At 35.1% G+C, this 27304-nt stretch overlaps 1 protein-coding gene across 1 annotated transcript; it reads left to right on the forward strand.

The window, feature by feature from the left end:
• Window positions 1–26647, forward strand: LOC146995005 (uncharacterized). The gene is made up of 3 exons (XM_085825089.1): window positions 1–155; window positions 12488–12692; window positions 26479–26647. The coding sequence occupies exons 2-3, from the start codon at window positions 12506–12508 to the stop codon at window positions 26598–26600; spliced, it is 309 nt and encodes a 102-aa protein (XP_085681215.1). The 5' UTR covers window positions 1–155; window positions 12488–12505; the 3' UTR covers window positions 26601–26647.
• The last annotated feature ends 657 nt before the right edge of the window (window positions 26648–27304 follow it).

A 27304-nucleotide genomic window follows, 5' to 3' on the forward strand; every position in this document is an offset into this window, starting at 1 on the left:
AGGAGTTTCTGCCATTTTCCCAAAGGATAAAAATTTTTTTTCGCTTGTTACTATTCCACGTGACTGACGAGTGTTATCATTCTTCAAAGGGTGGTATATAGCATAAAAGCGTTTACTAATTTACTGCTTTCTGAACAAAACTTGCGTTAGTTCAGGTATGTAAATTTTTTGAACTTATTATTATTATTATTATTCAGTTTTATTGAAATTCACAACAGATATTTTAATGCATTTCTATTCATATAACATAGCATAAAGTATTTAAACGTCAAAAATTAGTTAATATTTGGTTTCTATTCTATATTTAGTGCTTTTGGCATACTTTATTGGGGCACATGTCAGTAGTTTTTAGATTTAAGAATATGTACTTCTAAATTAGATTTTAATAAACTTGTTTGTAACAACACAACTCTTTATTGTCCTGTAGGAAGTGTTTCGCTTTTCGCAAGAACACAATTATTGAGATTGATTTGATATATAAAAAATCAAGAAATGTATTTAGTATTTTCCCTCTTTTCGATGTATTCTTAGATGATACAAAAGTGTTCAAATGTTGAATTTATATTATTTGCTATTATTACAACTTCCCCTTTTCCAATAGTTAAGTCTATCTACTGAGGAGACGTAAGATTAGAACCCATTTTTATTCATATATATTTTTTGTTAACCTGTACGTATGACATATCAAAAAATCCTTGATGGCATTCCTTTAAAAGTTTGCTTATGGTTATTTACATACATTATCAGGACTTGTATTCCTCTTTACTTGCTTTGGAAACATGAACTGTCCTGACTCGGAACAGGGAGCTTGTGATGACTTCGTGGTTTAATAAGGCACCATTTAGCAAGACGAAACAAACATTTATTAAATATATAATTCAAAGCATAATATAATAGATACTTAGAGCAGTACGTCGCTCTTACCGCATAGTACAATCTACTACCTTCCTCTTCCGAGGCTAACATGCAACTCCTAATAAATACATTAACCCTTCTCGAAGGAGAGCTACCTGCGCCAAGCATGCTCTGTTGATCGCCAAACAGTCGCCAGATATCACACCCCCGTCGTAAGATTGTTGTTGATATTATTTACAAATCAATCAGCAATCTGGAAACTAAAATCTAGCAACTGTTTGCGATCAACGTGAAAAAGAAAAAAAAACTACATATACTTTTATACATTCTATCCTAATTTTCAAATCTCAATTACTATAGACATACCTCAATTTACTACATAAACATAGATAACACATTTTTATATATAAACATAGATAAATCATTTTTAACTTCACTTGTTCCGAACCTTATTATTATTGTAACAATTTATCAATTCTTAATTCAAAGAAACCAAGTTGATATTTTCTTTTATAAACATGTTAAAATATACCCTAGTATTATTCCAATGATGACAGTAAAATTATTAAGTTTCTTATATATATATACAAAATTATATTCTTAACATTCCTTTTAATTAATGATGCTGCAGCATGATTTAAATCCTTGGGAGACAAATATCTAAATTTACCACTTACCTCGAATATTTGTTATCCAATAATTTCTCTATCTATTTCAAATTACATAAACATCTTATTTGCACAAAATTGTAAAATGATTATGAAAAGCAAAGAAAACTATCTAATTATTAACTGTACAAAATGTTCGTGAAGATGAACAGTAAATTAATGTTCAAAGTTCACAAGTGGGAAGTCTGGATAATGCATCCGCGTTTGACAGTTTTTTTCCAGGGCAGTGTTCTATTTCGAGATTATATTTCTGCAAAGCTATGGCCCATCGTTGTAATTTGGACGATTGCGGAGCATTTCTCACTATAAAGGCTAGAGGATTATGATCAGTCACACTTTTCACCGATGAACCGAATATCCAAGGTTCAAACTTCTTCAATGCCCATACTATAGCATAAGCTTCACGCTCTATAGTCGGCCAGCTCTGTTGAGGTTTCGATAATTTCTTGCTCGCGTAGCAGATGGGAAATTGCTTCTCTCCCCTTTGCTGTGACAAACATGCACCTATTCCGATTTGGGATGCATCAGAATGAATGACAAACGGATCCTGCAGTGTTGGGGTGATCAGCTCCGTTGACATCGCTAATCGTTCCTTCAGTTGTTGAAATGTTGACTCATGAATTTCTTTCCATTCGAGTATTTCCGGTTGTTTATTTTTCGTGAGTTCTGTGAGTGGGTAGGCGATCTCTGCATACCCTGGGATATAATCGCGATAATAATTACATAGTCCTAACAGACTTTTAAGATCTCTTTTCGTTTTCGGCGTTTCCAGCTTCTTGATTGCCTCTATTTTCTCGGGATCTGGTTGATGTTTTCCTGATCCAATGATGTGTCCTAAATATTTAATTTGAGGTTTTGCAAACGAACATTTCTTCGAATTGATAGTAAATCCAAGTGACTCTAGTTTGGTAAAAACTTTATCCAGATGTCGGAGATGAGTGTCGAAATCCATGGAAAATATAGCTATGTCATCAATATAGGCTCTTGAAAATTGTTGAAATTCTTTCAGCGCGTTATTCATTACTCTCTGAAAAGTTGCTGCTGCGTTCCTTAATCCAAAGGGTAGCACTTTAAACTGATATTGACCTCGATGAGTTTTGAACGATGTGTACTCTTTACTTTGTTCCTCCATGGGAATTGCCCAATATCCTTTCAGCAAATCTAAAGTTGTTATGACGTTAGCTGTTCCTATACTGTACATTAAATCAATGGCATTTTGCATAGGAAAGTCATCTGGCTTCGTCACTGCATTCAAAGCTCGATAATCTAAGCACAATCTGATATCTCCATTTTTTTTGCTTACACAAACTACTGGATGAGCTATTTCTGCATTACTTTCTTCTATTAGTCCCGATTTCAATAATTCTTCTACTTCTTCATCGACCTTGGGTTTCAATGCTTCAGGAATCCTATAAATGTAAGGTTTCTTCCTCTCCATATTGGGTATTAATCTAATTTTATGAGCTTCAACTTTAGCTATTTTCAGCTTTCCGGTGAATAGTGCTCGGTGTTTGTTGATAAGAGCTATCAATTTTCTTCTCTGCTGCGGATTCAAATTTTCTAAATTCAGATTTGCATCTATTTTAAAATCTTCCAGGGGGGTCGAGAGATCTTTTCCTGGTAAAGTTATAATTTCTCCAAATTCTTCTTCATTTTCAAATATCACTCCAACTGCATTGACACTAGCTTGGAATTTTCTAATTTTATTTGCATGAACATGTTTGATCTTTCCATCAGGTAGTTTTACTTTATAGGAATGAGGTGGGCAATGATTCACGATTTCTCCTGGACCAGTCCATCGTGCATAGAGTTTGTTATTTGAATCTGGTATGAGTAAATAAACTTGTTCTCCGATTTTGAAATTTTTTGGTATTGATCTCCGATTAAAGTACTCAGCATATTTTTGTTGTTTATCACTTGCAATTAAATTGGCTTGTTCGGCTGCTTGTTCTAACCTTATTTTTAAAAGTTGTACGTAATCCACTGCCGATTCACTTAGATTAGGTGGTATAGGTATTTCTCCTGACCATGAAGACTTCAGTACTGCTAAAGGACCTCTTGGTTGTCTTCCATACATCAGCTGAAATGGTGAGACACCCGTGGTGCAGTTTGGTACTTCTCTGTATGCAAAGAGCAGGTATGGGATGTGCTTATCCCAATTCGAAGGATCAGTCCTGATGACATGATGTAACATTTGCTTGAAGGACTTGTTCCATCTTTCTACTAATCCATTTGAAGCACTGTAAGCAGGTGTAGAGAACCTAGGGTAAGAACCTAGTCTTTTCTGGAATTCTTTAGTTAATTTTGAAACGAAGTTACTTCCGTTGTCACTAGCTATTGTATTAGGGATTCCTGTTCTCACGAAAATCTCCAAAAGCGCGTCGCAAGTGGCTTTTGCTGTCAAGCTTCTCAGTGGAATGGCTTCTGGCCATCGGGAATGTTGATCTAACAGACATAACACATATTTATGTTTCCTAGCAGAGGAAGGTTCAATAGGTCCAATAATGTCGATGTTAACTGTTTCGAAAGGTAATCCTGGCCTTCTGACCGGTGTGATGGGAATCTTGTCAGATCGCTTTTCTGGACTTTTCAACTGACAATCTTTGCACGTTTTACAAAAGGTTTCAACATCTTGTGCTAATCCAGGCCAATAAAATGAATATCGTATTCGCTCCTTTGTTTTTCTTATCCCAAGATGTGCACCGAAAATGGAACTATGTGCTAATTCCAACACTTGTGCTCTTCTACTAAGTGGAAGCACTAACTGAAAAACATTCTGTCCTAATATTTTTTCTTGGTGATGTAAAAGATGATCAATAAATAAATAATTTCCTTTTTTTTATTGCTAGCTTCCATGCTTCTCTCAGTGAGGGACAGTTAACTTGCTCTTCGCGTAGGCGTTCAGCAGACGATAAGTTTGTGTTTACATAAACACTCGCCTTCTTCCCTTCCTCCTCTTCGTTTTTCTCCTCCATAAGCATTAGCGGGGGGGGGGGAATCGACGCTGTCGTTTGACTGTGCATTGGCGAATAAAGTTTGTAAGTTTTCGCTTCCGTAATTATTTCTTTCTGCGTTTGGTTCTTCTGCCGCAGGATTAATCAACAGTTCGTATATTTCTGGAGTTATTAGGCAAGGCACATTAAGCTTATCAGTCACTGCAATTAATGTATCCACAAAATTAAATATATTGCTTCCATGATCTTTATGGTAAATAGGTATACGGCAAACTTTTGCTTCAATTGGTTGTCCGAAAGCAGGTGTTAGCAATATTTTACCTCCTTCTCTCTCCTCTAAATTTGGAATGAGCGATGAATGTACGATCGTTATCTGCGTTCCAGAGTCTACGATAGCTTCGATTTTCTCAGAGTTAATAAAAATATCTACTTTTTGCAGTGGTTGAACGATGCGTTCTGCGAATTCAGATCGTAGATGGGATGAGTCTACTTTAGCTACGATGGCTTCTTCTTTTGATGTTCTGTTTGGATTTTTTGAGTTTTGGAAACATCCTTTCCCTTCTTATTTACTGCAGTTTCGTTCTTTCTTCTTTTGTCTGGACAATCTCTCGCGATGTGTTGATAATTTCCACAAATATAACATTCTTTTCTTCTCGCGTGAAATCTTTCGTGTTTTGAATATTCTTTTCTCATGGGTGGTGGAATATATTTGTCGTGTGCACATGTTGTATCCAGGAATCTCGGTGATCGCTTAATTCCATTTCGAACTTCGTCGAAAGATTTTCCTTTGGCCGTGAAATAAATATCACATTCTGTAGCTAATTCTTGAGGCTTCAGCCATTTATTTCCTTGGCGTATTGCGACGTGTGCAGCTGTTTCTGCATCTAATGCTTGGAATAATTTATCGGAAATAATTAACTCCTTGAGTGTTTCGAAATCCTGTGTTGTGATGACTTCGTGGTTTAATAAGGCACCATTTAGCAAGACGAAACAAACATTTATTAAATATATAATTCAAAGCATAATATAATAGATACTCAGAGCAGTACGTCGCTCCTACCGCATAGTACAATCTACTACCTTCCTCTTCCGAGGCTAACATGCAACTCCTAATAAATAAATTAACCCTTCTCGAAGAAGAGCTACCTGCGCCAAGCATGCTCTGTTGATCGCCAAACAGTCGCCAGATATCACAGAGCTTACGCAAGCTATGTTCAATAATTTGTGAAGTAGACAATAAACACAGGAAGGGTATACAAAACCCTTTATTTTTCTATCTTTACAGCGATTTCCGGAACTTCGGAATACAGAGACCAACCACTTGTGGTCTGAACGTAAGGATATAAAAAATATTAACTAAAACTCTAACTAAACTAACTTTCGATTAATATACAAGTGCCTAACTTTAAGATTGGCCGTTATTTAACAAAAAATCCGTATGTAGTACAGAGAGCTGCTAAAACTACGATACGTTTGAGATTATCAAGAGGACTAAACCTCTGGCCTTGAAGGCAACCAGCAAACGAGTAAAACTACTATGGCCAGCGGCCTGCTTCTAATAACTCCTTCCTCTCTCTTGCTTGGCAAAAAGCCACAACTTAAGTACTTGGCGTTAGCAAGACAAATTTGCATAAATAAGTTAAAGCTTTTAATTCTGGCCGGAAGTAGAAAATAAGAAGTGATAGTAAAGATTTAAAACAAAATAAACGTTAGTAAAACTTAGGATCCTTACAACATCTGAATGTTATATTTTCTTATTGTAACAGAATTTTACTTTCATTTCAGCCCGTGACTTAAAATTCCTCGAATTTATGTAAGAAAAGATTTAATTGATTAATTTTATATATTTATGGCTATAAAATTACTCAAACGTATCTTTGTTGCATTTATTTGCATGAGTATTTGACATGCATTATGGGAAAATAACAACGTATTCAGTTGATATGAATACATGATATACAAGTTGGTTAAATCATCGATCAAGAGGTTGTTTGAGTCGACAGCGTGTTTCTCATGTGTTACATTATTTTGCTCTTTTATTTGCTTGAATACGCAAAACACATCACAGCTATATCTCCCTAAGTAAACTGAGGAAAGTTGGTATGCATTTATTTACGTTGCACAAGAAGAAAACAATAAAAACCTATTTGTATACAGCCTCTTCACTGGAGTTTCGAGTCTAGTCAATGAATCTATGTTTGGCCGTTTTACTTATCGACAATAACATTATTAGATCATTCTTCCATGCTGTTCATGTATGTTCATGTTCGCAAAAGCATGAGCAGCTATGAACTATAGTAACGAAAAGGTGAAATTTCTTGTACTAAGAGTAATAGTTCTCATATGATTTCATTCCAATGACCTATAAGGTCTTTTCACTCTCCTTTCCATATGCCTTCGTGGCGTAACTGTAGCACACTTGGTGCGTATTCGAGAGGTCCAGGTTCGAGTCACGGCGAAGGCGTTGCTCATTTTTCCCGTCTCCAGCATCAAAAAATCTTAAAGACTCTTCAGTGGCACCCGAACTAAAAGGTGGTGGACGATAATTCGTCACCACCAGGATTTGATGATTGGGTCTCTAATCCCCAGTCGCCCTATAAAAGTGGAAGTATGTAAGAAATTTACCCTCCTTTCTGCATGCTTTCGTGGTGTTACAGTAACACGCCCGGCGCGTATTCGATAGGTCCAAGTTCAATTTCCAGTGAGGTCATTGATCATTCTTCGCACCACCAGCATTGAAAATCTTAATGACTCTAGAAAACAATGAGATCTGAAGTTAAACATCTTTAATCTGGCGGAGATTCTGAATAAAAGAAATCTATCTATTTCGAAGACGATCACACACAGATCCATCTTTTTTCGTGAGACAAAAATATTTTTTGAAAATAATTTTTTCGTTACCCTCGAAAGAAATATTTAGGTTTCGCTTATTGAAACCTATACAAAGGCAGTACTAAATGCTCACAGTGTCATACCTAGGCATTAAGGTGTTTATTTGTGAGCACAGTGTGTGCTTTCATCTGAAGGTCTGCTACTATAAAGACGAATGCAACCTATGTAGTCCCTTTAACATACCTTTCTTTGATTCCAATAGTCCCTTTAACATGCCTTTGATGATAACTAAGAACTGATTGTTTCAAGATTCTGTCTGTGCCGAATGATGTCAACTCAATTCAAGAAGTTGGTGGCAGGTGAAGAGGGGTGGAAGACTTACGGAGAATTCCCTCCGAAGTGCTCTCTTTCAAAATTTGTTACCGAACTTCAAAATTTGGGGCCAAAGTCGTACTCTCATCTATTTGGTGCTCAAGAGTTTTGCCAACATAGGCGAAATCTTGACTACTTGTCACGATGAATTTTGTGGACTTTCTGCGATATCAGACAAGCGAGATTAGTCTCAACAACAACAAAAGCAACTAACTGTTTAATACAGAAAGTGTCTTCATAAAGCAAATGTCCTGGAATATTACTCACTAGCTAAAAGTGTACATTACTAACTTAGGAAATAATATACTAGTTTAGAATGGCAATATTTGCTAGTTTAAAGTAGGTTATATGAGAGCCAATTGAAGTAGAATTCGAGTAAAGATTCATTTTTGTCTTGTAGTTAATCACATATATACACTGTGGCTATTAAAATGGTAACACCATGAAAGCAAATACAAGAAAGATATTTATTGCACGTAAACAACATCGCATGAAGATATAATGATTCAACTTATAAGCAGTTTGGAGGTTTAAGGGGCGCAAAATTAGCAGAAACAGCTGGCAGATGAAACGGCCCTTAACTTCTTTGCAGATAAAACGGCCCTTAACCCGTTAGGCATGGAGTCAAATTGGACTTGGATAACGAAAATGGGCAAATCATTCCATACTGTTTCAAATCTATGCCGCACTTCATCAACCGTATTAGCTGGAGAGGAGTGGTGGGCCAATCTCTCAGCAACCCATGACCAAATGTTTTCATTGGGTGACAGATCTGATGACCGTGCAGCAATCGAATACCCTGTGCATTGAGGAAGGTCAAAACACTACGTGCTACATGTGGTCTTGCATTATCTTGTTGTAAGTGTGGGTGCCTCGAAGATAAGGCACAACCACTGGACGTAAAATATCATAAATGTACTTATCTGCGTTCAAATTACCACCGATCCGAACTAAAGATGTGCGTGTCATGTACCCAGTGGCTGACTAAACGATCACATGCCCAAACTATCGATATCGGCATAGGTGCCCTGCACACACCATGTGCAGGCCCCTATGCCGATATCGAATGCGAGCAGGCGACGTGCGGTCTCCTCTGTCACTCCAGACATGTATACGGCCATAGGAATACTGCAAATAGAACCAGGACTCGTTTGAAAAAGCGACATTGTGCCACTCCTGTACCCAGCTTTGTCGTCTGGCGCAAGAGTCGCCGTCTCTCTCTTTGCTGTATTGTCAAGGTAAGCCGAAGTAATGGTTACCCTGCTGATAGTCCACGCTGTTACAAACGTAGACGCATCTTAACTAATGCTGGGCGTGCTGCAAACGTCGACGCACCTTACAAGCTGAATACTGGGCGTGCTGCAAACATTCCCATTTCCTGACTAATGGTCCGTGATGTGGTCGTACGGTTTTGCAGGGCTGACCTCACAATATGCCTGCCCTCTCTGGCGTCAGGCATGGAAGGTCGGTGAGTTCCTGCATGCGATTCAGCAATTTATTTATTCCATATTCGCATGACAGTGGCTGGATGTCGACCAGTATGATCGGCAATATCACAGAACGATAATCTACACTTTCGATAGGCAATGATCCTGCCTCCGAAAACTCGAATTCCGAAACTTGCTGGTAAGCATTTTCTCTTCTTATTCGAGGCATAACACGATATTCTGAGTAAACACCAACCTTACAAAGTGCTTTTTCCGAGAAATTCACTCAACAACTTTTCATTTATACAGTATTTCAGGTGCTGTTTCTTCCTCCTGCATCGTCTAAATGCGCTGATATACATTTACATATCCCAACTTCTTTTTCTATTCATGTGATTTTGACATTCGTCAGATCATTCCTTCCTGGTGTTGCAACTTTAATGAATAGTAGTCTATGTAAAATATGAAATAAGAAATGAAATCTTTAATAAACTGCTAATTTTATTAGCAACAACTATTTAAATTTCTTTTTAGATTTTTATATGTTCCCTTCTAGCATCAGCAATGCATCAAATTTCTATCGACTGCGGCATTTCTAGATCAGTCCGATTAACTCTGATGATGTAACTAATTCGGAATTTAAACCGAAACTTTCTCTAAATAAGCAACTTAAACCGAAACCTTTTCTTGGTGAGCTTCCGTATTAGACAACTGCGCACTTTCTTCTACCTGTTTTCTTGCTAAGACGCTGCTTCTCTACTCTCTTACTATTGCAACAATATCAAACATGTAAATTCTCTTGAATAGGGACGCCGAGTAAATTGTGGCTGCCCATGTCAATTGAAATAAAGATGAATATTAAACATCGCTCTAAACTACCACTTCTTCAATATGGACAAACATTACAGCATTATATACTGTCAATGTTTTACATCATTAAATTATGTGTCTGTCACAGAGGTCTCAGTTATACACTTTGGGTAACTCAAATTTTGGGATCAGGGATCTTTGATGATTTACGAATTATGAACAGCAGACGATTTCTCATTCAGTCATCTTACCACGTTGGAATGACTCTGGTATTTTAAGACGCAACTGAGCCGTAAACTTGATAACTAACTTATTACTGGTAAGTAACAGAGTTGCCAATCTAAAACTGTAAACTATTTAGGAACATGTTGAAAGTAAATATTAATGGTAAAGAATAATCTCAATCCTTGCAAGCGAGACGAAAGACTATAAAGATCCTAAGTTTTACTAACGTTTATTTTATTTTAAAACTTTACTATCCTCTCTTATTTCCCACTTCCGGCCAGAATAAACGCATTAGTCTATTTATGCAGATTATCCTTGCAAACTCTTAAGTATTTAAGTTGTGGCTTTTTGCCAAGTAGAGAGAGAAATTGAGACTTCTCGCCACTTTACATCACGCGCGTTTCAAGTCAGTTGCTGTCCAGGCTTTAAGACCAGAGGTTTAGTTCTCTTGATATTAACCCGGCGGAAGTCGCACCAAGAAAAGTTACTAGAGTGGGCGCCTGGGGTATCACATACCCCAATATTTAAAATACAATAAAAATAGTATTATTTAATTTTAAAACTGTTTTTTTTTTGTTCTCGTGTATTATAAATAGGTAAATAATAATTGGGTTTCAAAAAATTAATTTCCGAAATAATCTTAGAGTTAAAATTAAGATAAATGAAAATAATAAACATCATGCCTCTAAGTTCATTGCATCTCTAATACACCATGTTTATTTTATTTCTTCATACTTTCAACGAAATACATTCATGTGTTCTTGGCACAGAATGTTTTCACATTTTATACATTGCATTCACGTTCTTCTGTCCTTGGCGAGAGGGCAAAAATTTATCACATCCTTCATACCTAGTTGTTTCGAATTTCATGTAGTCGTTTTAATTCTTCATCGAAACTTCTGCTTTTGCTTTGCGTGCAGTACGTCAATTTCTTAAAAAAGTATTAATCTCTGATCTTTGTTCAATACTTTTATCATTAATTGTAATACGAAGTCCTTCAAAAACAGACTTCTGTTTCTTGTTGGTGGATTAGCAGTTGAATGTAATATAATTCAAGCATTTATTACAGCAACATTCAGTGCAGGAAAGAAAATTACCATTGGCCACCTCCTTGTTATTCTGGCAATTGAATAATTGGTTGACATTTCATCCCCCATATCCACTGCTCCATTAGTCATATTATTAAAACATATAATTCCTGACGTTTTATTTTCTCCAATAGTATCATCTATAGTATGATCGTTATATAATGTTGAAAGCATAAGAACAGTTTTTCCTTTTTTAGGAACATCAGGAATTAATGTTTTATCTTTTTCGAAACCAAAACATTGTAGAAAATATTCTTAGTTTCATCTTCAGTTTCCGAGATGCAATCGTCATCGCTTTCAAATATTTCTAATAAATCTCACATGAGTTGCATCTGCAGTTCATAGGGACTCATTCTTTTTACCATAATGCAGTTAGAAATTTTTAAGAATTTAATGTCAAGTACTTTAAAATCAGTTGCGAGTAGAAATATTTACTGGTACACTCTAGAAATAAATTTCTGAACTAAATATTCGGTTAGAAAAACACTTACACGGACAGGCGCGTGGGGTGTGTCATACCCCAGTTCCAACAAAATACCGATAAATATTTTTCTGAAACACACAGGCAAAGAAAAAGCGGTTCTGAAAGTCAACCACAACTAGAAACTCAGCTACTGAAAGCAGCACAGAATTTCAGTTTCACAAGTTAGGAATATTCCACTTTTATTTAGGGTTGGGGTATAATACACCCCAAGCGGTTTCCCGCGGGTTAAAGATGTATTGCAGAGTTCCCGCAGTTTGCGTACTACATACGTAAAAAATTTAAAAGGCCAATCTTAGTGTTACTAGTCCGTTTAAAGTATTCGAGTTTAGCTCTGTTTTAATTTTAGTTAGCTTGTAGTCCTTATTTTCTTACGTTCAGATCACAAGTAGTGGTCTTTGTATCCCGAAGTGCGAAAGCGGCTGTGAATTGTGAAGAATATAGAGTAGTTAAACCCTTCCTTTTCTTGTCATCTCTTCTACAGTTTAACAGAATATAGTTTAGGTAAACCCACTGTTCTACGCAGGACACTTACATGTTTCCAAAACAGATAAGGAGAAATAGTAGTCCTGATAAGACCTTTGGAATGCTTAATCCATGCTTAATCCATGCATCAAAATCCATGCTTAATGGTTTTCGAAGTTTATATGGACAGTTCATATTTTAATGATAAAAAGTAATCAGTTGATACAGTCTTCATATTAATTTCAAAATTATAATGAATAGATTTATTATGCAATAAGTTGAGAAATTATTAATGAGGTTTCTTTCTTAGGTTCTGTAGGTAAGGAAAATGATGCTGAAAGGTCTGATATTGTTGGTGGCTATCGCAGCAGTGGCTGATGCTATCGTTTGTCCCAAAGATTTCTGCAGTAAAGTCGAATGTGAAGACCTCACCGATTGCTTAGAGAGCAATGGACAAAGAGTTAGAGAAAAAGGAAGCTATTGCCAGTGCTGTGACATCTGCATAAAACTTTTAGGTAATAACCCACTATAATATTTGCAACTTTCATCTGAAATTAATTTTTACTTGAAACTTTCATTTTGCATTTGGCGTAACTTCTTGAATATCAGTTTCTCTTGCATGATTAGACTCTTGATACGTATGCAGAAGTAAGAAAACGAGCATTTAATAAGACAGTGTATTGAGGTGTACGGGCAATTAATGCACAACTAATGCATAAATTTTATCTCATGTGAAAATTCCATGTTAAAAATATCATTTTCTGATAAAATTTTATAAAAGGCAGCCCGTTTTAATCTAGACATTAAACTCTTGAATGTTTACTTCTTGTTGCTCAAGGATAAATCACTGATTGCGAAAAGGATCAGAACGCAAGCACAATTTCACAAGAATTGTATGCAGCTGATGGCAGGGTCTAAGTGACTGCCATGAGGTAACGATAAAATGATATTTGCATATAAGATCCACGCGTCAGCATGGAGTATCCGTTTAACATATGAATCACTATCTTTTTCGCATGTATACAAAAAAGAAGTTGAACTAAATTGATTCAACTTTGTGAATGGGCAGTGGACCAAAACTCCAAGCCAAGACGTTCAAAGATAGTGAAATAAATTGAATAATATTACTGAAATTAAAACCTAATTATTTTGTATGTAATTCAACGCGCTTTATATTTTGATATACATATTAAACACTAGACTTAATCAAATGAAAATGGAATAGTGGCCTAAAATTATCTCCAATGAAAGTCTAGAGTGTTCATTCATTTTCAAATATAGCTCTCAGTTTATCGAATATTATGGAAGAAAAGGAAATTCGTGTCATTAGGCAGTAAGAAAACAGCATATCTGAAATAATGGAATAAACAGTATAGTTTTGTTTCCAGTTCGTACAACAGATGTGTTTGATGAGTAAAATTTGAGAATTGCATTTCAACAGCGAATTTAATTCTACAATCCACTTTCATACATTTGTGCAGTTGTTTTGTAAGATGAGTTACGTCTTTTTATCTGAATGATTAGATTTGATTAGATTCGGCGTAATTTGGTTTGCCCATTCTCGCATTATGCAGTAAGTTTTCCTAATCTTGAAATGTTTTCTTCATATAAGGCGAGAAACTTCCTATAAATGTTGATAATCGTGTTGCTTTTGGCTAAAAAGAGAACATATCCAATTGTTGCTCAGCTGAAGAATTTAGAAGCTGAAACTTTTTTTTAGTCTCCAAACGGCATTTTAGCGTCGAATTCCTTTAAGCGTCCGAATCACTTTTCATACTGATGCCACTAAATATTATAACCCTGCATTACACTTAAAGAAAATAAATAATGGAGCATCTACATGAAAGCATGTATGTTTCTCGCATTGTTAAAAAAAGGGTACCTAGTATCATCAAATGTTGAATAGCATAGCCCTCCACCCGAACATGGGCATCTGTGAGCCCGGATTTGGAATATGTTTTATTGTATATTTGGTAAAACTTCACGAATTTTTTATTAAAAAACTCAACCATTTCAAAGCCAGCATAGGCAACACTGTAAGGAATTAAACGTTGTTATCTCCATCTCACGGGACTCTACATCGGAAATGCTTAAGATATGCTATTTTTACATATTTTGCGATATTGCTGTTGAACTGAATTTTATTTCATTTAAGTGCGAAGAACATGATACGTAATAAATAAAAATAACATATAAATCTGAAAGCCTTCAAATTTTACTTTTAAGAATATATTATTATTATTATTTAAAGAAGCACATTGTCAAGCACATGTATCATCCCCCTCTAGGCATAGCATTACAGCAAACTGCGTTACAACACATGTTCTTCCTAGATGTATGATGGCAAGAACCTGTTTCGCTTCCGTAACGTTCGATAAAGTGCAGATATTATTTGAAACTGAACGGTCATTCTATAACGTTACCTTGAAGGAAATTTTTAGCGTCATCTTCACCCTTTTAACTGTCCAAATCGTGCAGAAGTTATATTATTGCGTTAGACGTTTGTTAATATGGAGTTCAAGGCAATAAATTCAAACACAAGCACTCTAGCCATTCATACATTAAATGCAATAAATTGCTCACTAAAATTGCTTATTTAGCTAGATTTATTTGTACAAACAAAGATCATTTAGAGAATTTAGAGAATTCTACTACAAAACAGTAGGCCAAATGTCCTGGAGGTATACAGTATTAGAAGTTATTAAATGCTCTTGAATATATTTTATTCAAGTTAGGTTAAGAATAACTGTTAATACTATGCTAGCAAATTCTCAGCGTTGGAAATACATGTAGAAATTGAAAGGTGAAAACAATTTATCTCTGATTTCTCTGAAACAATCTACTAACATAATTATTAATCTTTATTTTTAATAATAATTCTTTCCATTCATATTTAAACTGTATAATAAGATTAAAATATTTGTTAACTATTAATTAAGTTATTGGAAAAATATGCTAATTTCGTAATAATCGGTAAAATAAGCAGCCAAAAAAAAAAAAAAAAAAAAAAAAAATCGAACGTCATACACAGTAAAAGATTGATTTTAGAATTAGAAAATCGGCTTAATACTGAGAATTTGTTAAAACGAATCTTTGCATAAAAATGTCTTGAGTCTATCTTGTAAGATAGATGTGCAATGTATTTTAATTTTCAGCTTTGCCTTATAAATTTAAAATTTGTTGTATTGCTTTAAAAATTCTTATTTTTTGTCTATAACTTTTCGGAAATTTGCAATTCAAATGTATATATACTTTAACAAATCACAATACTCGTTTTTTACGATCTGTAATAATAACCTATTGTACAAGAAAACATATTTATTCCCATAATTTCATTATGGAAACTGGATTATTGAAAATACAAGATTTGTTATATTCTAAATTGTTGACGAAACTTACCATTGCCAAAAAAAATCTATATGCTTTCACATATTTTTATACTTTAAAATACTGTACTTGATTACTTTCGTTTAAATTAAAAATATCAGAATTTGAATCCATTTGGGGATTTAATTCTCATTATGAATAAATAAATAAATATTAAATATTAAATTTATAAAATATTAAATTGTACTTATATCGTGTACTTCATATTCTAAGAACACGGGATTATTCATATGCATTATAAATGAATGCACCCAACTAATAATGACTCCAATCAACTATCAGATAAGAGTACATAATAAAACTATTCCAAGCAGTATTTTCTCACGCAAACGATTTTCATTATAAAAGTTATATGATTAGTAAGGATAAGAAGAGATAAAGCAATTACAACGACTCATCTTTAAATAAAAACTAGATTTTCTTTTTAAATGTAAAACAGAAAGAATATGTAATTAAGAGAAAGCAGATAAAATAAAATGGAATATGACGAATTTGCTACTTTCAAAAGAATGTTTCGTGCAGTATTCGTTTGTTTGCATTCATAGCCTTAATGGCGAAGATTTATGTGTATTACACACGTTTTGCACAATCGTTAGTTTTATGTGAACAGAGGAACATTTTTAAGATCTAAACAAATTGTAGGTATTAATTTATAATTTATTCTGTTTTGATATCTGAGAAGATAAGTAGCAAGTGCAGTTTTATGGCTCTTTGTTTTACTACATCTCGTAGATACTGCACTGTTTTAGAAATTGGAACTAGTCTACGGGTACCATTTTGCAAACCGCATTTACTAGCTTCTTATTTCTATATTTTATTCTAATAATTTTCATAACATTTGAAATGTTTCATTATTAGCCCAAAGACCGTTACCCCAGAAAGGCTATTAGTTTTGTTTTGGCATTTTGTGGGGATTCACTATAAACGGCATTTCACTTTTCAAATTGTTGCCACCACATATTATCGCTCAGTATTATATTTAAAGAAATTAAATAATGAAGAATCTGCATAAATGTATGTTGTATGTTTTTCGCATTCAGATGAGACTACGGTACCTAGAGCCATCAAATTTTGAATAACGTGCATCTCCACCCGAATTTGGGCATGTGGAAACCCGAATTTGGAATTTTTTATTATCTATTTGATATTTTGTAAAGCATTTATGAGATTTTGATTAAGAAACTCGTAGATTTCAAAGCGAGCAATGGCAACACTGTGCGAAAAATAAGTTTTGTTTCCAGCGCGCGAGACTATGCATCGGAAATTCTAAAGATATGCTCTTTTTAAATTATTTTGTGATACTGCTGCTAAATTGAATTTTATGGCTTAAGTGCCAAGAAAATCTAAAAACTTTCAGATTTATATTAACCCCAAAAGGGCGTTTTCATCGTTTTATATGTTACCTTTGTTTAGCATGCTCTTCGCACGTAAAACACATAAAATTCAATTCAACAGCAATATAAAAAAATACTTAAAAATAGCAAAACAACATATGTGTAGAATTTCCGATACACAATCTCGCGCGCTGGAGATAAAAGCATTTTTTTTTCCGTACAGTGTTGCCATTGCGCGCTTTGAAATCGTTGAGTTTGTTGATCCGAAATTCGTTTAAAGTTTTACAAAATATGAAATCGATAATAAAGCATATTCGAAACTCAAAATTCAGTCTTCCAACTGCCCATGTTCGGTTGGAGAACTACGTTAATCAAAATCTGATGGCTCTAAATACCGTTGTTAATTCCCAATACGAAATAGCAGGTCCTCCATCTTGCCCATTATGTGAAGTGACGGTATGTGGGGTGACTATTTGGACACTTGTTCTGGCAAAGGCTGATGTTGTCGTAGCAAAGGCTGATGCTGTCAAAAATAATGGTTCTTTTTTAAATGTTTTTGAACTGTATTGGGCTGCCCATCACAGACTTAGACGGTTATACCCAAGTTAAGCGTAGGATAAAAATAAAAAATACTTAGCCGAAGTGTAAATTTCAAGATCAGAGACAAAAGCTGAAACTTAAAGGATTACTGAAAGCTACATCTTAGAGTATAACTAAAAATTAGCAAATATTTGCTATTGCTACAATGCAAGGTTTTCGTAGTTCAAATATGTAAATAATTTGCACAAGAAAGCTTTCAGCTACTAATAAATCGGCTTCAGTTTATCGAGGTTGAAGCCTTGCACACCAACAATAGAAGAAGTATCAAATCAAATACGCAAATTTGGTTGAATGTGAGCTTCTCAGGATAAATGTTTTACTGGCCTCAGAGATCATTCTCATCTTACAAATTCTTCTACTATCAGGTTCAATGTTCCGCCTTACTTTCTTTGGGAACATGCACAGACCTGACTCGGAACAGGGAGCTTACTAAAGCTATGTTCAATAAATGGGGGAAGTAGACAAGATACACAGGAAGGGTATACGAAATCCTTTATTTTTCACTCTTTACAATAATTTCCGTACTTCGGAATACAGAGACCAGCTACTTGTGGTCTGAACGTAAGAATATAAAAATATTAACTAAACTTTAACTTAGCTTTGGAATAATAAACAAGGGCCTACGTGGAAGATTGGCCGTATATTAACAGGAAGCCGTATGTAGTACAGAGAACTGTTAACACTACAATACGTTTAAAATTATCACGAGGATTAAACCTCTGGCCTGGAAGGCAACCAGCAACCGAGTAAAACTGCTAAGGCAAGCGGCCTGCTTCGACTAACTCCTTCCTCTCTCTCGCTTGGCAAAAAGCCACAACTTAAGTACTTGGCGTTCGCCAGACAAATTTGCATAAATAAGTTAAAGCTTTTAATTCTGGCCGGAAGTAGAAAATAAGAAGTGATAGTAAAGATTTAAAATAAAAATAAACGTTAGTAAAACTTAAGATCCTTACACTACTACCTGCTGATCTAAGTTGCATGCTAATGAATGCTGACGAAAGAAACAGAAGGTACAATAAAGAATTATTGTAAAATAAACACTTTAGTTAAGATAAATTTAATAACTATGTGTCACTGTGAATCCTAGTAGCACTTTTTTCTGGTAAATGGCAACTGAAGCTTGCTGTAAACCTAAATTTAAGCATTAAACTTGATAAAAACGAATAAAAGCAAAATTAAGAGTACTTTTTTTATATTAACATTATTCAGTTTAAGCAAGGTAGTAGAAATAAGTATGGGCTTATAATTTCACTTAAGGTATTCCATAACTAACCATTAAAATGTGTTAAACTTCTTATTCAAGGGAATAACAGTTAGTACAAATTAAGCATGACTTTCACTATCAGGTGGAACTGATGCTGTAAACAATTCCCTTGAAACCTATATAAACGGTAAAGGGAAATTTGCAAATTACGATTAGAGGTTTTTCATAAAATGAAGATGACAAAATTAGAATAACAAACTGCTACTAAAAAAAAAGACTTATTTTTTAAATAAGAGACTTAGTTTGTTATAAATAATTTAAAAAAAAATAGGTTGCAAAATTTTGAATAAAATTAATAACTTCTCAAAATATTTAGCTATTTCCGAATTTTAACACTTCCGAACAACTTTTAGTTGATATTCATTCAAAAGGATTTTGAAGGATAAATTATTAAAAAAATCATATTTTGTTTTGGAAACTTGAAAATACCCTCAAGTCCATAAATTAAGGATAATGCAAAATCAGGCCAAGGAAGAGGTAGAAGCAAAACAAATTTGACTTATTTGTAAAGCTTATTTATTGAACAAAAGGTAAAGAGCAAAAAAAGATGCTATATGTTTGATATTATTAAAAAAATTAGCGATTTTTTCTCCCTGGAGAAAATTACAAAAAAAAAAACCTATTTACAAAAAACCAATATTACACAGTTGGTATGATTGTTAATACATTGTATGTCTTCCAGACGATGCAATACAGTCCGTACAACGCCTAGGCACGCTGAGTATCAAATTATCGATCTGATCTTGGGGGACATTACACCACTCAAAAAGCAATGCTCTCCGAAGTTCCGGTAGACATGTAGGAGAAGGTTGAAGGGGTGCAACTCGTCGGCCAAGCATGTTCCCCACGTGCTCTACTGGATTCAAGTCCGGTGAGAATGCTGGCCAGTCCATACGAGTGATATCCTCTGATTTAAGGCATTCGCTTACGATGTTTGCACGGTGAGGACGGGGTTGTCATTCATAAACACAAATTGTGCGCCCATGGCGCCCCGAAACAAACGTACATGTTGTTCCAGGATGACGTCCCGATAGATTTGGCTTGTCGTGATTCCAATATGAACATGCAGGTCAGCTCTGGAACCCAGAATAATTCCACCTCATACGAGCACTCCTGCACCACCGTAACGGTGTCGTTCAATGATGTTTTCTTGGTGGTAGCGGGTACCTGGAGCTCTCCAAATGAAAGTCCGGCGAGAATGAGACTGCAAGCTAAACCTGGACTCGTCAGAAAACATCACACAAGCCCACTGTTGCGGTGTCCAGAATGCATGCTCTCTACTCCAGGTTAACCGCAGGCGACAGTGAGTTGTAGTAAGTGGAACACATCTGACAGGTCACAATTAGAGCATATAGACCAATCTGCCCTAAGCGTCTGTACACGGTCTGCGTTGAAATTGTCGTACCAGTGGCTGAAGAGAGCTGACGAGACAGGTCTGAGGCTGCGCTCAGCCTGTTTCTTTTGGCAGTAACTGCCAAATATCGGTCCTCATTCGGCATTGTAACTCTGGGGCGACCTGTGCTGTAACGTCTACTCACATTACCATCGTCTTGGAATCGTTGCCAAAGCCTGGAGATGACACTCTGGGCCATTCCAAGTTCGTCTGATACTTCCAGTTGGGTACGCTCACATTCCAGACGGCCGATAATTCTACCACGTAAAAAATCATCCAAATGCGTCCTTTGTGTCATAACTATTCGGTTATTGCACTGAAATGCTTATAAAGTGCCTGCGAACAATTTACTTCTTTGCCTGTATTCCTTATATATCACTTTCTTACACTCTTGTCAATGTGACGTACCATCGGTGTCATGTGGTTACTTCCTGAAATTTGCATATGATTCTTGAAGGTGTGTGTAGTGATTTTACATGTAATATATTTATTTTAGAGTTCGATTTCCGCGTGACTCCGAATTATCCTTAACTTATGGACATGAGTGTAATTATTACATTCTATTTACGAGAGATCAATGTGGTTAGAATTAATTTAGAGTGAAAGAGAAAATTATTAGAGCTCGAAGCAGTTGGACTCTTAAGATATGCATAATCCGACACTGTAAGCTTATTTCAATTACTATCCAGTTTTCCTAATTGTAATGAATTTTCTTATAAATGATGGGGATGATTTACGAGTTGATGGCGTGAACATAAAGGAGCGTTAATGCGTAGAGAAAATAGCAATCGTCAAATCTGATTAAACGTATTTTATTTCTTGAGAATCACATTTTTAACTCGTATTGCAAAGTGTAATGCGGCAGCAACGTGTTCACAAGCTTTTCATCATATAATCGCCTTTTTTATATCGTTATGACAATACACTTGATAAAAGAGCTGAAAAGTAATGACATGATGGAAGGATAGCAAGCAACAGCTAGAATGCCACGTGTCTAACGTGAAAATATTGTGCAGAGTATTTATTTCCATTAGTTAATAATAATTTATTGTTCCCAAATTTAAATCATGACTATTATGTAAGAAACACATGATACGATTAATTTTGAAATTACACAGTTTAGAGTGATTTATTATAAACTGTTACTATTTTTAGAACATAAAAGAGAAATAGCCAAATTAATAAGGAACGTTACAGGACCATATTACAATAGGTTTAGCTAATTAAAGTTATAATTTTATTTTATTTATTTTTTAGCTTATATATGTATTTATAAGATACAAAATAATTATAACATATGTTACGGTGAAACACCGAAATCTGGAGAATGTCGACTTTCACCGGTGAATGTCAACATTCACATAGTCACTTGGTGTATGTCCGAAATATTTTCCAAATACTCTTATTTCTGACTTACATGGGTCAATGTCGACATTGACCATGTACTAATGGTGAATGTTGAACATATAACAATATTATATTTTCTTCTCCGTAATTCAGACGAAAATAAACGCACTTGAGACTTGAAATAAGAACTTAAGAACATGAGAACCTAAAACACACAATACATTCAAAATGAGAAAGGAAAATAATAGAAGTTAAAAACTTACTTAATTATACAGTACGTCCTAAACGAGAAAATAAAATAACAGTAATAAAAACTTACTAAATTATGCGATTCAAATCTTATTTGTTGCAACAACTTAAACTGTTGTGGCACTTTATGACCTCTCTTTTCGACTTTCACCAGAGCATATCTGTGATTGTCGACATACACCGGTGAGAGTCCGAATATACAAGAATGTAGTGAAATATTCGGTCTTTCACCGACATATTTGGTGAATGTTGATATTCTCCGGTGAAAGCCGACATTCTCCAATTTCGGTCTTTTACGGTAACATATGTTAGTATTGCAGTATAATAAATGGATAAACAAAAAAGTGTGACAACTGAAATTAAAACAAGTGCAGAAAATGCGCCACTCTTGTGTAAATATAAAAGTAATTCTGGAAAAATAATGTTCATACTATTGTTGACGAAACAAAACTTTCTCTGCATTCAAAATCTCCAAAACTCTGACGGCAATGCATTATTTACGAACTTCTGGTGAGTGAAAAATATTTGCAATGAAATATATGCATATACACAGCATCCAAGCGAGGGAAATATCTACAATTTGCACTTCATGAATGGTTTGAGGAAATTACTACGACCTTTACGTCGCGAAAGCGAAAGAGAGAATTCCTTCCATGATAATAACTACTTTTAGTGGAGTAGCCTTTGGATAGGAAGGAAGTCGTACTTTTCTTCAAAGCACGCGAACACAATCTCGCGGTAATTAATGTTATTATGCCGTGGCGTTGTTAAATATAGCTATACAATGGCTCTTCTATTCTCTCTCTTTTTATTCTTTTTATAAAACAGTGATTTAAGGCACAGTTATTGAGTATTATGAAAGGAAAATAAAGGACATCTTTCGCTCTATAAAATGAAAAATCTATTGAATGATTTCACCATGAAATGTCGTGTAGATTTAAGATCTGGATATCATTTATTCAGAAATGAATTATTTATTACGAACTACGTTATGTAAATCTCAAGTCAGATTATATTTCATTCTTATGTATTATCCTGGGATATGGGGGGTTGCGCAACCCGACCCTCCTGGCAGACTGTACGTAATTCTGTGGTCTTTTTATGACCTGCGCCAGAAAATCCCCAACAAAACAAAAAATTTTGAAAGCCTTTCATGTTCTATATTACGCCCAAACGGGCGTTGTTTTCATTTACAGACTCACACACGTTTCGAAAGCATTTAGGCTGACACCAGTTTTGTCTAAAAATATTTAAAAACAGCATATCTTTCGGGCTTCCATTCAGGCTGCCAGGTGCCCATGTTTGGGTGGAGGATACGAGCAATATTTGTCATAGAATGTATGGTCGGAACACAAACTTCCAGCCGCTAGGTGGCATTGTAAATGAATGATATACGACGGGTCGATTCTCGCACTTAACGACATTTTCTACCGTGGATTGCTGGTTATAAGGTATTTATCCCGCCTTCTTAGCATGCCTTCGTGGTGTAGCGGTCGGCACGCTCAGCGCGTACTCCAGAGGTTTGTGGTTCGAGTACCAGCGATGGCATTGCTCAATTTTCATCTCTCCTCCTTTCAAAAAATACCTAGTACCTCTACAATACGAACCATGAAATTTCCAGGGCGATGAGCTGGTTGAGGTGGTCCCATAGCTTGGTCATCAAGATCACTGGATCTCTCGCGTTTCGGCTTAATGTTCTTTCTCGTGTTTGGACCATATTGGTTTCAATGGACGAATGCCTCAGTGAAACCAATAAGGATTAAGTCGCCAGGATCTCTGTTGTTTCCGGCGATATTCGTATATTGCCTGGTGTCTTCGCAAATATGCCTCAATCCCCTATCCCGCAGGTTGAAGCTTACATTACAGCTGGCGGAAGACCATTTCAGCAAATTCTGAGCATGTTATGTTAACAAAATGTTTTCTGAAGTATCGCCTCTGATTTTCGTGTTAACTCTTTAAATGTGACAGTGGAAAACTACCCTGTAACTTCTCACCGCTTGCCAGCTTGCTTCCGCCAGCGATCGTGCATTCTATAACAAATATTACTCATATAGTGCTTTCTGTCCCCCCCTAAAGTTTCGTCCACTTGTTCAGATTTACCATGTATATCATTCAGATTCAGCATGTAATAAAATTAAAACTACGTATTAGGATAGCTGATAAAGTATACCATTTTGGTATGTTTTGAAATTAAAATATTTTGATTCTTAAATGTTTAAATGAATAACTGAGCTTTTTCCGGAACAGGTTAATCTGTTTAAAACAGAGATGACTTGCGGTACAAATTAACGTGTTTAAAACATAACTTTCAAAATTAGTCTGTTACTAAAGCAAACAACTAATTACTATGAGTTACGATGCTCATATATTTTCCCATTTTTACTCAATTTACATCCTACGTGTGACCACTTTTGATACTTTAATTTCTATGCCATAAGTTGAATATTATGGCATAGAAATTAGATTAGAATATAAAGTAACATTTAAGTACTATATAAACGTACTATTGATATTTTTTAATTTTCATAAGTTGATAGAAGTTAGAGTAAGCTAGATATGTAGCTGAGATAAACCAAGTAGCTGAGATAAGACACTCTCAATAATGAGGTTTTAAATATAGAAGCGATAAAATACAATTATTGCATCTTTTTTAGAGTACGAAGAAAAACTTTGTAATAAATAGCTATTTATTAGTAAAGAAATAACCTTGTATTTGGTTTAGATTTAGACAAAAAGCTGAACTCTTCACCAGGAGCAAAGAAATTTGCAAGACTGATGAAAATCAGTTAAATGATGGGTCGCCTCTTCATAAAATGCAAAGAAATTTGCGAGACTGATGAAAATCATGTTAAATGATGGGTCGCCTCTTTATAAAATGCAAAGAAATTTGCGAGACTGAAGTTACAAGACTCTGTCTTGTAAATTTCTTTGCTTTTGATGCAGAGGGGCCGGTTTGCTCTCGAAATCGACTGAGATTTTTGTCTAAATGTACGTCAAATGAAGGTTGTTTCTTAACTAATTTTAAGTGTGGCTTGTTTCTCTTTTGATTTACATAGCTTTTTATTGAGAAATTGTAAATGTAGTTGAAACTGTAATTAAAAGAAAATTCAACTTTTTCCCTGAGAAAAATAATAAATGTTAACAAACCTTAAATTAGATCTATTTTCTCAGTTAGATAAATTAAATTCATGAAATTGTTTCTGAGGAAAATCTAAAAGAAAATGCTTTTGAACATTATTAGTCACATTTGGGACGATCATAAACATAATGCGCAGTTTAGTCAATCATTTTATTTTAAATTTTTACTTCTTGTACAAAGCAAAAGGGAAGTATTGTAATCGCGAAAAGTTTCAGGCAGCATATTTCAAAGAAAATATCCATTTTGACCGCTTTCGAATGCAATTTAACGATGTTTTTGCGTGATATCTGTACGAAAGGGCAGAATAAAAGACTCTTTTCCTCCAAAAAATTATAAAACTGCTCTAAAATGAATTCTGAAGAAAATTTTTCGTGGCGTCTGTGCGAACGTATGTACGTACGTACGTATCTCGCATAACTCAAAAACGATTAGCCTCAGAACGTTGAGATTATGTATATAGGAATACTATAACATCTAGATGTGCACCTCGTATTTGGGTTGCAATCGGCCAAACGTATATAAATATATTTATATATATATCCACTCTGCTACCCGGCTCAGAGATCACAGTTCCTTTACTCTTATATGTTTGTAAATTGTACATATTTTGCTTTTAAAATGATTGAATTATATTGTTCTTATCTTTCGGGTTATGGTTTTTATGCCTTTAATACATCTGTATGCAATAGTTTTAGAATTATAAACAATTTTAAAATGTTTATTTAAATGATTACGGCAAAGCCTCGAGGGCTAGCTGTCTAAAGGGAGGGATGCCTTCGTGGAGGGCTTTCCAAGGGAAACTGGCTCGTATATATATTAACACATGGGGAAATCCACGGAAACGCCCATGCAGCCATCCTGTTCGCGGAATTCGAACCTCAGACCTAGCTACCAGTGTTCAGCGACTTTACCGCTCGGCCGCTGGTGGGCCTGTTTTTTTTTTAATGAGTACTTTGGAAAACTGTGCGTATGGAAGTTCTAAATGCTTTATTTTTATTCTGAAATGCCTTTCGAGACATCCGGACAAAAATTAATAGAGCTGAAGGAATGGGCTTTTATAAATAAATACAAAAGGTAAAGCAGAAAATGCAAATTACAGTTATTATTTGGTTTATGTGATTATGGGAGAGCCTCCAAGACTCTCTGTCTAAGGAAGGATGCCTTTGCGGAGGACTTTCTAAGGAAAACTGGCTCTTATACATGTTAAATATGGAGACAACCACAAAAACGCCCATGTAGTCAACCCATTTTTGGAATTTGAATCTCCAACCGAACTACCAGTGATCAGGGACTTTACCGCTCGGCCTCTGGTGGGCCAATTACAGTCAGAAGTTATTAAACAGTATAATACAAGGAGGCACAATTCACTCCCGTTCTTCACGGAAACAATAAGAAAGATAAACAGAAGCACGGAATAAACCTAAAAGTTTGTATTTAGTGGTAAATTCTCTAATTAAAAATTAGTCTCTTAATGATTACTTAATTATAAATTGAATGATTGTTCAGCTAAGAATTATTAAGATTCATTTTACTCAAGCAAAGTGAAGAAATCTGTGCAAAAATAATCCTTTCTTTTATTTACTTAAAGGTGAAAATGAACGGTGCATTCCTGAAGAAGACCTTCTCGGGGTGATCATTACATCAGAATGCGCATCAGGTCTTATTTGCGATCCAGGCACACGCAGGTGCATCCGACCAGCTATCTATTAAGCTACTTATGTAACAAAGAACAATAAAAACTACTCTTGTACTTTCAACTCTGTTTATTGTATCTTGTTGTTACTCCAGATAATAGTATTCTTATTTGAGATTAATCTATTTTCTTTTTAATCAGCAGGAATACGAGACAGAAGCCTGCTAAACTAAAGAACTTATAATAACTTCTTTCTTTTTCCGTTTAATTTATTTTGTTTCACGACCTGAAAACAAATGTTTTTTTTTAATCAATCATAAAAATCAATGCGTTGTATTAACTGAGCAGTGTTATTACTATTGCATTAAACAACAAGAAACATTTATTTAATTGGATATGCTATTTGCTCCATCGTTTATCTTATTAGCCTAAAAGGGACGTTAATCCGAATGGGATACTAGCCTCGAAACGGCATTTTACGTTGATTCACTCTAAACGGAGTATCACTTTTCAAGCTATTGCCGCCAAAATATTATCTCCCTACATTGTATTTAAAGAAATTAAATAATGAAAAATCTACTTGAATGTATGAAATGTTTCTCGTATTGAAAAAACAAGAATGTCTAGAGCTTTCAAATTTTGAATAATGTAGTCCTCCAGGTAATAGGTGACGGAGGACGGGGACGCCTGGTGTTTAACAGAGGTAAACAGGCATATGTCCCGCGCCCTCCACTATCCAGAGGCTACAACTCCCTGGAGCCGCCCGAGGCCGTACCGGGAG

Source organism: Stegodyphus dumicola, chromosome 10, assembly GCF_044657685.1.
Source record: "Stegodyphus dumicola isolate Sdum_Otavi_A_Nest chromosome 10, ASM4465768v1".
Lineage (NCBI taxonomy): Eukaryota > Metazoa > Arthropoda > Arachnida > Araneae > Eresidae > Stegodyphus > Stegodyphus dumicola.

Excerpts from the sequence above, each read along its gene's own strand:
- LOC146995005 (XM_085825089.1), top strand. The coding sequence starts at position 12,506 with ATGATGCTGAAAGGTCTGATATTGTTGGTGGCTATCGCAGCAGTGGCT. Across the intron at positions 12,693-26,478 it reads CATCTGCATAAAACTTTTAG|GTGAAAATGAACGGTGCATT; the intron begins GTAATAACCCAC and ends ATTTACTTAAAG.